The 12,081-nt window shown below is 43.6% G+C and overlaps 2 protein-coding genes across 2 annotated transcripts in view; one reads left to right on the plus strand and one right to left on the minus strand.

The window, feature by feature from the left end:
• The window catches only part of PP2D1 (protein phosphatase 2C-like domain containing 1), a 26,787-nt gene extending 23,505 nt beyond the window's left edge, over positions 1–3,282 (minus strand). The window contains exons 1-2 of the mRNA XM_006883407.1: positions 3,260–3,282; positions 862–1,895 (exon numbers count right to left, since the gene is read on the minus strand). Of these exons, the coding sequence (XP_006883469.1) occupies positions 862–1,895; positions 3,260–3,282 (1,057 nt within the window). The remainder of the gene's footprint in view (positions 1–861; positions 1,896–3,259) is intronic.
• Positions 3,283–3,356: 74 nt separating this feature from the next.
• KAT2B (K(lysine) acetyltransferase 2B) overlaps positions 3,357–12,081 on the plus strand; it is a 155,808-nt gene continuing 147,083 nt past the window's right edge. Inside the window, exon 1 of the mRNA XM_006883408.1 lies at positions 3,357–3,464. Within this exon, the coding sequence (XP_006883470.1) occupies positions 3,357–3,464 (108 nt within the window). The remainder of the gene's footprint in view (positions 3,465–12,081) is intronic.

Raw genomic sequence — 12,081 nt, forward strand, 5'->3', positions numbered from 1 at the left:
TGTTAGAGACAATAAGATTGGCACAGGATAGAGCAGGATTTAGGGCTGTTGTACCTAGGGTTGCTAGGAGTTGCAGGCGACTCGATGGCACATAACAATAACGAGAAGATTATATTAATATTTTGTTGTCATTTAATGGAAGAATGACATATTGAAAATGTATTCATTACCAGAACAACTTGACCAGTTTGCATACTCTATCAACAACATCCAGAGAACTTGTTATTCTCCTGAAAAAGGAAATGTGGCCACTGGCTTGCTCTTTTTTCCAGATGTCACTGGAGTTGTGTGTGCCATAGAGTCAGAACCAGCCCGTAGCTGACTCCCCAGCGGGCTTTCAGAGGCAGTTAATCTCATGGGAGGAGATTCCCCATTCTCCTCCGGTGATGCAGCTGGTGGATTTGAACTGCATGCCTTCAGGATTGCAGTGCAGCTACTTACCATAGCTGCTTCTTGCATGCATTAACAGCCCTATTGGTGCGACACTTGGAAAATTTCCTTTTTTTGTCTCATAATGTATCTCTACCTCCTTTATAAAAATGAAAGAATTTTACTTTTCAAAGACAAGAGAGAACTGGGTGAGGGGGGGGCCAGGGAGAAAAGTGCAATAATGAATGAATGGAAATCCAAAGTCTCTGTAAACTTTCATTAAAATTAATAGTTAAAAAATGAAAAAAAGTAAGAAAAAAATGTTCGCTGTATCTACAGCTGGTGTGCAGACTTAGAGATTTTTTTTAATTGGCCAATGAAGGTTCGTGGCATTAATAAGTCACTAAATAATAGGCTATTAAGTTAAATCATTCTGATGGCACAGGGATCCACGAGTTAAAGGTGTTACCTGGCATCACTCCCTGTACGTACCAGCATTTGCCACATGTAATATTCCAGAAGTGATTTCTGGCATCTGCCTGAAAGAGGTGCTCTCGGTGACATACAGCTCCGGGCTCTGTTTTCGAACGGTACCTTCCAGCAGACAGGTAAGTACAGAGCAGCCACTCCACAGAACATTGGACGCCTCCTTCCTTCCCAGACGCAAAAGTCTATCCATTCTCCAAAATGCTTTCGCGAAGGCCTTGTGTATGCCCTCCAGCTCACCGTCAAATATCTCTGTCCTTTTCGGCGTGGAAGAGAATTGGTCTTCGATTTTTACGTATTCTTCTGTAAACACGGTGCTGAAGGAGTCGATGACTTGTTGCTCTTCGGGGCTCATTTGGTAGGAGGGATCCAACGTGGACATTTGATGGAGAAGTAAAACTGGGAGTTCCACTCTTGCAAACTCCGCCGCTGAGGTACCACGGTGCCCATCAAACACCCCAAAAAAGAGCACATTGTGTTTCTTGCCAAAATTATCCACAGTAGTGAATGTGTTGCCCATGGAAGATCTCCACGAAGCATTCCTGTCTTCACAAATGGCCATTCCTTTAATCAACACATGGCTAATTTCTGGAGAATACACAGAACTGCTTTCAAGGTTATCCACAATCTTATAGTATGCGGGTATGTGTTCCCTCCAAACAAGCTCAAAGTTGTTGTTAATGGTCTGCAGGGCCTTTTCACTGAGCACAAACGATGACAACAGTTTATTGATTAAGAACTGTCTCTGGGCCAGAATCTCTGCCCGGGGTGGCTTCTTTTTACCCATCCAGTGAAACCGCAGAGTTGCCAGGCCTTCATGTTGCTTTTTGTGGAAGAAAATGCTAGGGAGGTCAATTTCCTGCTTGCATATGGAACAGGGAAGTGTGATTGCGTCCCCAGAGGTCCTCTGGCCATGATCATCGATACTCAACTTCACCTTTTGATTTTTCGCATCTTTTCTTTGGGATGAAATGGTAGCTTCCCTGTTTGTGTCCGTTTTCAATCTTGTCGTTCTCCATGTGGTCGATTTCCAGAACACTCTGTAAAGAGAATGAAAGACGTCAGGAAGAAGTACTCTTGCATAAAATGTGCCTCAGGGAGGCCGGTCCTTACTGTACAGATTCGCTTTGGTGCCTTATCATTTGATACAGGCTCAGAGTTACCTATTTTGGTCCATCTGTCTATAATTACCTCAAAACGTTTAGGAAGTACTCAATAACTTTTTGATTTATCTTTATGTGCTGGAGAAAAATTAGACCAACTTTCCATAACGTCAGCTAGACATCTAAGAATGAATATTACTGTTATGTAATCAAGAGATGAATTGCCCCCAAAGAAACCATAACTGCCACCCAAGCAGATATATGCACACCCATGTTTATCGCAGCTTAGTTCACAATAGCAAAAAGTTGAAAACAATCCAAGTGTCCATCAACAAACGAATGGATAGAGAAGCTCTGGTATAGTCACACAATGGAATACTACACTGCTTTGAAAAATAAGGAACTCATGAAATATTATACAAAACGGATGACCCTGGAGGACATTATTCTGAGTGAAATATCTCCATCACAAAAGGACAAATACTGCATAGTGCCAGTGTTGTAAAAAGGGACTGACATTGGGGTTGGGGGGAACCTAAGAAAAGAGGGAATAAAGTATATTGCATTGAAACAGATGAGGGGGAGAGCTGTTTAAAAGGAATATAGATTAGGTATTATTGTCATGACAAGAGTCCAAAAAAGGAAATGTATAGTAAAGTGGACTTTGGGGGGGGGGCAGTGGGGGAGAATTGTATAACAGTGAAAGAATTCTTTTTTCTTTTCAAAGAGAAAAACTAACTGGGGGGAGGGAGGTGAGCAGAGAGGAAAATGCAACAGTGAATGAATGGGGAAAGAAATTAAATGAGAAGAATATGCTATAAAAAAAAGCAAACTAATGTATAATTTTTAAAAAGAATAAAAAAATAAACATACAATAGTGTTACAAAGAAAAATGGAGTAGACCCAATGTGGACAGAGAGTAGGGTGGAGCTCTCCGATTAAAACAAGCGTGGAAGCAGGAGTGGCATCCACTTCCATAATAGCTTGCCTCTGGAAACCCTATGAACCTGGAGAGAGGATGAAAGACACACAGGCGTTGAGGACTCTCCTTCATAGGGTCGCTTTGAGTCGCCTGCAACTCGACGGCACTTAACAACAACAACAACAATCCCTCTTTTAAAAAAAATGTTTTAAAATGTAGAGCAGCTGTCCATGTACACAGCCCATTTATGAGAAACTAAGATTCCATTAAGTAGTTACTTTAAAAAGGAGTAAAAGCAAAACAGAAACCAACAAACACACGGCAGAGATCGCTGCCCACTGTCTTGACGTGTTACCTCACAAAAGCTAAGAGCGTTTACCTTAAAGCTGTGCTTATTTGCATCGTCTTTGACAGCTGGACCTTTTCAGTGTCATTCTGTTCCCTTCCCTTCCCGATACTCGGTGCCTCCAGCTTGGATGGCGGTGGGGCCTCAGGTCGTGGTGACAGTGGTGGCCACGTCGGTGGCGATGACAGCAATGGTGTTGATGGTGGTGGGGACACCCGAGCTGATGGCCGTGCTGGAGGTAATGGTGACGGCAGAGGGACTGGGGCCCCTGACCTGTGGCTGCTCTGTGTGGAATGTTCACCACAGCAACTGGAACCCCTGTTAGAACCCCCTTTGTGACTCTGAACGACTGTGAAGCCATAAGCGGACAAATTGTATAAAGTAGCAAAGTTATCTCTGGGAACTTCTGAAAGAAAGTCAATCCATTAAATGTGCTTTCTTTTCCGCTCCTGTAAGAAAACCCTGTGGGATAATCCCACTTTCAAAAGAGGTCCTTTGGGATTCAAGTAGATTTGAAACCTAACACCAACACTTTAAAAATAAGTTTGTACGAGCTCTGATAGCCTAGTGGCAAGAAGCTGTGCTGAAATACTGAAGATGTGTGGTTCGAATCCACCAAATGCTCCACTGGAGGAGGAGGGACCTTCCTGTGCCAGTCAGATCCAATTCGATGGTACACAACAAGAAGAGAGAAAAAAGTTTTTTAAAGTCTGTGGTCAGAGAAGAGTATGAACAGCCCAGGAACTGGCAGAAGAACACGCAGCTGTATCTGGGAGAAGGTGCAGCCAGAATGCTCCTCGGAGGCAAAGATGACAAAGCTTCGTCCCACACTTTGGGCGTGTTGCTGGGAGATGTTCTTCTTAGGAGAGAGACCTCGTGTTTGGAAAGGTGGAGGGTCAGTGAAGACGAGGAAGACCTCCAACCAGCTGGATTGACGCAGTGACTGCAGCAGTGGGCTCAGGTGTGTCAGAGGTGATGAGCACGGCACAGGGCAGGACAGGGTTGGTATCTGTTGTTCGGGTCTCTGAGCCACACTCAACTCAATGGCACCTAAAAACAGCATTGATGTTATTTCCGTGGATATGTAAAGGCATCATGATATTTTATCTATTTATTAGATCTTCATAAGACTTATTTTATCACTGTAGAAGTATAAAAGCTCACGGCCCTTGAGAACATTCTCATAAGGACAGTCCATCTAGGTTCTGTGGCCATAAACCTGACTGGAGGAGACTGACCCATCTTTCTCTGTCTGAGCTGCTGGACGATCAAAGTGGAGACAGAGCTTGCTACTTTTCTGGTCCTTAGTGCAACACCTGACAGGATAGCAGCTCTCTCCACCTCTGAGAAAACTCCCGCCACAGCTAGGCAGTGTTTATTTCAAACGGATTCCTCCGTGTTTTTCATATACACATGAAAAATATATATATAACTTATTTTTCAATGTACTCTTTGGAGTCCAGGATTCTGAAGCTCCATCTGACATACTTTGAGCATGTTGCAAGGAGTCCTTAGAGAGGGACAGCGCAGGAGAGGAAGACCCTGTATGAGATGGATTACCTCAGTGACTGAGTAATGGAGGTAGGTGTGTCAGAGACAATGAGGTTGGCTCAGGATAGAGCAGGGTTTAGGGTAGTTGTATGTAAAGGGTCACTCCAAGACATAGGCAACTCAACGGCACATGACAACAACAACTACCATATCTAATTTGTCTGCAATCTAATGCATCAATTTTGAATGTATACCTTGGTGGCTTTTTATATGGAAAATCATTTGTAGACACCATCAAGTCCCCCACTTTGAAAAATAAACTGGCAGAACAACGATAATAATATAGAGCTGTTTCTTTTCAGTTCCCAGTAGAGATGGGGATTTTACACATCCCTGCCTGTCAGTTGGCCTCATCCTTTTTCATGGCTGTATTATATATACTCTGTAGTGAGTGTGAATTCATAGTACAGATTGTTTACCCATTACTTGCAGTGGTGACAATTGATTTTAACTTTTTTACTGTAACCTCCAACTCTCCAGTGAACACATACCAACCACATCTGATGGATTCGAACCACGCACCTCTATTGCAGTGCAGCTTCTTGCCACTAGGCCTCCAGAGCTCCCTCCACTGCTAACTTTTTAACTATTCTTCTCAGCACTACACAGCAACAAAATGAAGTAAATTAATCAGTTTGGGATGAGTCATAGCAACTTCGCTGGGTTGGTGTGAAAATGTCAACTGGAAAACAACTATGAGATATCATCTGAAGGACAAATATTGCATAGCACCACTGTTGAAAAGCAGGACTGACATCGGGGTTGAGGGAAGACAGAGAAGGAGGGGAAAAATGATGTATACTGCATTGAAACAGATGAGGTAGACAACTGTTTAAAAGGGATATATGATTCGGTATTATTGTCATGACAAGAGTACAGAACAAAGGCTACACAGTGGAGTGGACCTGGGGGGAGGGACTGCATAACAATGAAAGAATTTTTGTTTTACTTTTCAAAGAGAAGAGTGAATTGGGAGGGAAAAGGTGGGCAGGGGGAAAAGTGCAACCATGAATTACTGGAAACTCTAAATCACTGTAAATTTTTATTAAAATTAATTTTAAAAATAAGCTAGTAGTAAAAAAGAAAATATCAAGTGTTCATAAAACAGTGGTTTCTCTGATAGTGCTTTGGTTTGAGATCAAAAGGAAAAGTGACCAAGATAATTTAGTAAGATGAATGACTGTATTTTCAGCTAATTGGAGACACAGAAGAAGGAAGTGCTCATTCGATTATTAACTGCAACAAAACCATTTAACTAGTAATGAACAAGCATGATCCACTCTTCTGAAGACAATAAAATCATTTAAGTGACAGAAAACTCCAACTCATTGCCTTCGAGGCAGAATTGACTCGGAGCTGAACCTCCAGCAGGTTTTCTGAGATCCCAGATCCCTCTGGAGTAGATGGCTTATCTTTTTGAGAAGCTTCAAACCACCAGAGAGGCATTGATTGCCTTGGAGTCCCAATGCAGTTCTGTTTTGGTTTTTTTCTTCTTCACGGAGAAGAAGGAACTGAGAGGAGGGGTGGGTAGGGATGAAAGTGTGCAACAATGTATAACTGGAAATTCAAAGTCTCTATAAGCTTTCATTAAAATAAAGCCAACTTGAAAATAAGAAAAACACAAATAAATAAAAAAAAGAAAGTCCCTATGAACCACGTCTCTAGAGCTGCTTAAACTGCACTATATAAATGTAAATGAATGTTCTAGGACGACATCTTTCTGGAACATCCCATCTATTCATCCACTACACAATATAAGTAATTATCAAAGAGTTTATTTAGTAGACGTTAGAAGACCACATTAGAAACTCTCTTGGAATATGGGCGAGAAGGGCACTGTGGCCTCGGGGTGGCCGTGTTGAGGATTTGCTTTATGTGTTGAGCACTGACTCATGGGGAAGCCATAGGACACAGAGCCATGGGCAAGTCTCTACGTGTGAGAAGAGCGGTATCTTGGAGAAGATCCAAGCAAAGATGCAGGGCTAGAAAAACCTGTGGAGGTCAGACCCGGGATAAAGCAGAACCTGCCCGAGGAAGAAACGGAAATGTTTTCCATTAAAATGAGTGGCAGAGAAAGAGTAAGTCTGTGTTGTGTCAAACATAGAAACCTTCACAGCAGTGTTATTCACTGTAGCAAGCACATGTCCATCAACAAATGAATAGGTTGTGGAAGTGTGGTATATCCACAATATGGCATACTATACAGTGCCCAGGAGCAAGGCTTTCATAGAATACTGTATAACATGGGAGAGTCTAGAGAGCGTTATGCTGAGTGAACTAACTTGGGCTTATAAGGACAAATACTGCGTAAGATCATTATTGTAAAAAATAGAAGCATAACTAGGAAAATATGTGTATAAGCCCAAAGGGGTAAAAGGAGGAAGGCAGGATGGTTGAATACAAGAAGGGGGAATATCAGAGGGTCGCAGAGTTTGGTGGGTAAGGCTGTGGTGATGGTGAAGGAATTCGGAAAGATTCAATGGGGACCTAGAATTCAGGGTAATATTGGACATAGATAAATGGTGATTGATTTTATAAAACTGTATAGGAGCAATGGCATGACACAATATGAACGAAGATGTGTGTGAAACACAGTGTACATGCATGAAATGTAACGTGTATGACTTTTGTATGCCACGCAATATGAAATAAAAACAAATAATGTTTTTAAAAAGTAGAAACCTGGAAAAACAAGGCAGCCCCTTTGAGGTCCTGGAGGCATCACTGAAACAAGTGGATGCCACTCCTGCTTCCAAGCTTGTTTTAATCAGGGAGCTCCACCACACACTGTCCACCATGGGTGACCATGATCACATTTGACACATCAGTGTCACAGTGTTCAGCTTCACAGCAACCATGAGTTACCTCTGTACAGCATGTGGACAGACCAGTGCTGTACCACTTAGAAGAATGTTGGACCCAAACCCATTAAAACCAGGCCTGAGGGCTGCAGATTGAAAAATTGTTGGTTGTTAGAAAATCTATGTTATATTCATTAGTACCACATAGTACTCTGTACCACAATGCTAGATCAACATGAGGAATCTTTTCACTGGCCTTAAAAATATCTTGTGCTCCACACATTTAACCTTTCCTCTTCTCACTCCAGAACTCTGGTAGTCTCTAATATCTTTGTTGTCTGTATGGTTGTGCCTCTCAGGAGCCCTTTCTAAAACAGCACACTCACATTGTTTCCCATTCACTGATGCCAGCAGCTTGAATCCACAAGGACTCCTGGGAAGAAAGATGAGCAACGACCAGCCTCTTTGCACAAGAATTACAGCCTCAGTGGTACAACCATTCCGAAAGGCAGTGTGGTGCTTCCTCAAACAGCTAAACGTAAGGGAGCCCTGGTGGCCTAGTGGCAAGACGCTGTGCTGCAATTCAGAAGGCATGTGGTTCGAATCCACCAGATGCACCGCTGGAGAAGGAGGGACAATCTCCTCCTGTACCAGTCAGATCTGATTCGATGGTACACACACACACACACACACACACACACACACACACACACACCCTTAAACATAGAAATTCCATATGAATCAGCTAACCACACCACTGTTTGGAATATACTCCAAGAAAATGCGAACTGAGGCTCAAATGGAGACTTGTACACCAAGGTTCATAGCAGCATTATTCACCATCGCAAGAACATGGAAACAGCCCTGATGTCCAACCATAAACTAATGGATTGAGAATTTGTGCTATATTCATACAATGGAATACTACGCAGCATAGAAGAGCAATAATTTTATAAATTACTACCTAACATGGGAGGGACTGGAGAGCATTATGCTAAGTGAACAAACTCAGGCCCACGAGGACAAATACTGTATAAAACCATTATTGTAGAATGAGTATGAAGATCCAAGGGGGAGGTGGGTGAAAGTAGAGGGGTGAGGATAGATGGGGTTGGGTGTGTTAATCATAGGGTGACACAATTAGATCAGTGAGTGGGGTGAAGGAAATGGGAAGGATCTCATGTTTTTTCACACAATGTATTCAAACTTTGTAAATAAATCAGTATAAAAAGTATTTACACTGAATAAATCATTGTACAGGGAAAAAAAATAGAGTCACAGCCTCAGCAATTCAGTAGAGGGCTGCGGTGAGTGGAGGGAGGGGACGGTGGAGAGGAAGGAGAGGGGCAGGGCCTCAATGACCAGAGCCTGACTTTGATCTAGTATCTCACATCCACTCAACAGTCTTCTAACTAGGAATATCATGAACCCATTTTATAGACAGTGACACTGAGGATGCAGAAGGTAAGTTGGGGGTCCAGCCATGTGAACCAGCAAAACCAGATGCCAAGGATAGAAGTAAAAACCAATTAAATTTGGATGAAGATGACAGTCAGTTTATTAGTTTCAAGTAGTTGGATCCTTTGAAAGCTTTGAAGTTAAATATACTCACAGGTCTTAATGCCTCACTTTCACTCTTCCTTCCCCCCCCCTTGTTATGTATTGTCACATCAGATCCAACTGGCACAAGAGATCGCCTCACCTTCTCCATTGGAGCATCTGGTGGATTCGAACCGTGTACCTTAGAGATTGCAGCACAGCTTCTTGCCGCAAGGCCACCAGAGCTCCCTTTTCCCTTTTCTTTTTTTTTTTTATTTTATTCATTTGTTCTTACTTTTGCCTTTCTGGTCCAGAATAAATTCTTTGGCCAACTGTCCCCGATGCAGGTCAAATCAAATACACATGTCCACATGACCCATGGGCCAGCGGGCCAGACTAGAACATACGGAAGTCATTCTTGCCAGTAGGCTGTTCTCGTTGCCTTCAAACTACCCATCACACCAGAGCCTCCTTGGTGTTCTACAGCAGTGGCGTCACGCGGCGAGGCAGCAGGCACACGGCCAAGTGGAAGAGAGGTAATGTTAGTGTTCTGTCGGGAAGAGCTGCCTCTTTGGACATCACAGAGATGCTGGCACAGGCTGTTCCTGTGTGAGGGCTCCTGGCCCCACGGCAGGGCGAAGGGAGTGGGTGGTGTGCTGACAGCTCTGATAAACACCCAGGATTTGTTTAATGGCAGAAACACAGAGGGAACACACGGGGCATGAAGAGAAAGAACACAGCCTCGCTCCATTCACCCTCCTGGCCCAGGACCAAGTCCTCTAGTCTGCGGTGAGGAGCGAGCAGCCACTGGGGCCAGCTGCCGACCCACGTCTCGGAAGGTCACCTGCCCGCTGCTCAAGGAGGAAGGAAGGAAGGAAGGAAGACGGGACAATGAGGCCTAGAAAAGCCACACTCTGTTTAGTTAGTTAGCGTTTTGGTTTTGTTATTGTTTTTTTAATTTTTATTGTATTATTATTATGTGTACCGTCAAATCAGATCTGACTAGTACAGGAGAAGATTGCCCCCTCCTTTTCCAGCAGAGCATCTGGTGGATTTGAACCGCGTACTTCTGGGATTGCAGTGCAGCGTCTTGCCACTAGGCCACCAGAGCTCCCTGTTTTGTTATTGTTGTTTTGTGGTTTTTTTATTAATTTTAATGAAAGTTTACAGAGACTTAGGTTTCCAGTCACTCATTGTTGCACTTTTCTCCCTGTCCACCCCTTCTCCCCCAATTTACTCTTCTCTTTGAAAAGTAAAAGAAAAACTCTTCCGTCATTATGCAATCCCTCCCCCCAAGTCCACCCCACTGTGCAGCCTTCATTCTAGACTCCTGTCACGACAGTAATACCCAATTATATGCCTTTGAGCTGTGGTGCTGGAGAAGAGTATAGAGTGTACCATGGACTGCTTGGAAAACAAACAGATTTCATCCTAGACAGGGTCAAACCAGGCGCCTCCTTGGAGGCAAGGATTCTGAGACTCCATCTAACATACTTTGGACATGTTGGAAGGAGGGACTGGTCCTTGGAGAAGGACATCATGCTTGGGAGGGTGGAGGAACAGTGCAGGAGGGGAAGGCCCTCTATGAGGTGGATTGATTCAGTGACTGGGTGCAATTGGCACAGGACAGAGAGGAGTTTAGGGCTGTTGCACATAGTGTCGCTATGAGTTGCAACGACACGATGGCACATAACAACAACAACAACAACAACATATCGTATATGTTTTAGGTTTGGGTTTTTTTTTTTTAGTGGATTGGGGTTTGTTTTTGTTTGTTTGTTTGTTTGCTAATCATGGTTCTCCCTTGTTTAAGACATTCGTAGTTTGCCTCTTTTAGAGAACTCTAGTGATAAAGAGTTGCACTGCCAGCTTGAATGCTCACAGTTCAAATCCAACAGCTGCTTCTCCGGAGAATGATAGGTAATCTCATCCTGTAAAATTTACAGCCTCTGAAAACCCGCTGGAGGGTCAGCTGTGAGTCAGTTCCGACAAACCAACGGCACACGGTAGGATAAAGTTCAAAAGCCCTACAGCCACGTGCACGTCTCCGTAAGGCCTGACCAAGCTTGCCTCCTCCTCATCCTCTGCGGTCTCTGGGTTCCTCTTCCTTAAACACACCCATGCTCCATGAGTCCCACCTGTCATTTGATTGACTAACTCACTGTGCATTTCTCTCCTGAAACGTCATCTCCACGAGCTGAATTTGAACATCATCAGAACGTGCTTCCTGACTCCTCCCGTGAGCCTTCAGGCCTTTGTGGGACGTTTGCACAACTTCTCATATTTCCCTTTGTTTAAATGTGTCCTGTGTCCTGGTGGGTCTCCGTGGTGCTTTCCTGAATGTCTGTCTCCCCAGCCCTGGCTCCTCCTAGTCAGCCTGGAGTTGATGTTCCTAATGTGTGGTTCTTCTGAGTGTTGTCTCGTCAACTATGACTCAAGGCGACTTAGGAACAACAGATCAGAACCTAGCCCTGCCCTGCACCACGGTCCCCAACTCCACCGTGCTCAAGCCCATGGGGTCGCTGTCAGTCCAACTCCTCGAGGGCTGTCCTCTCTTTCTCTGATCCCCACCTTGCCCAGCATGACGGGTTTTTCCCAAGGACTGACCTCTCCTGACATCATGCCCAAAGTATGGAAGACAAAGCTTCATAAATACCTGTTGAGTAAATGAATTAAAAATAACAACAACCAACGATAACCCAACAAACAAGTATTTAAGCACTTAAACGTTCCATTTAAAAAAATATTAATACACACCCATGTTTATCGTGGCTTTGTTCATAATAGCAAAGAGCTGGAAACAACCCAAGTACCCATCAACAAACGAATGGATAGAGAAGCTGTGGTATATTCACACAATGGAATATTATGCAGCACTGAAAAAACAAGGACCTCATGCAATATTATTCAAAATGGGTGACCCTGGAGGACACAATGCTGAGTGAAATATCTCAGTCACAAAAG

Source organism: Elephantulus edwardii, unplaced genomic scaffold, assembly GCF_000299155.1.
Source record: "Elephantulus edwardii isolate Elephantulus edwardi_28Jun2011 unplaced genomic scaffold, EleEdw1.0 scaffold00027, whole genome shotgun sequence".
NCBI classification, from domain to species: domain Eukaryota; kingdom Metazoa; phylum Chordata; class Mammalia; order Macroscelidea; family Macroscelididae; genus Elephantulus; species Elephantulus edwardii.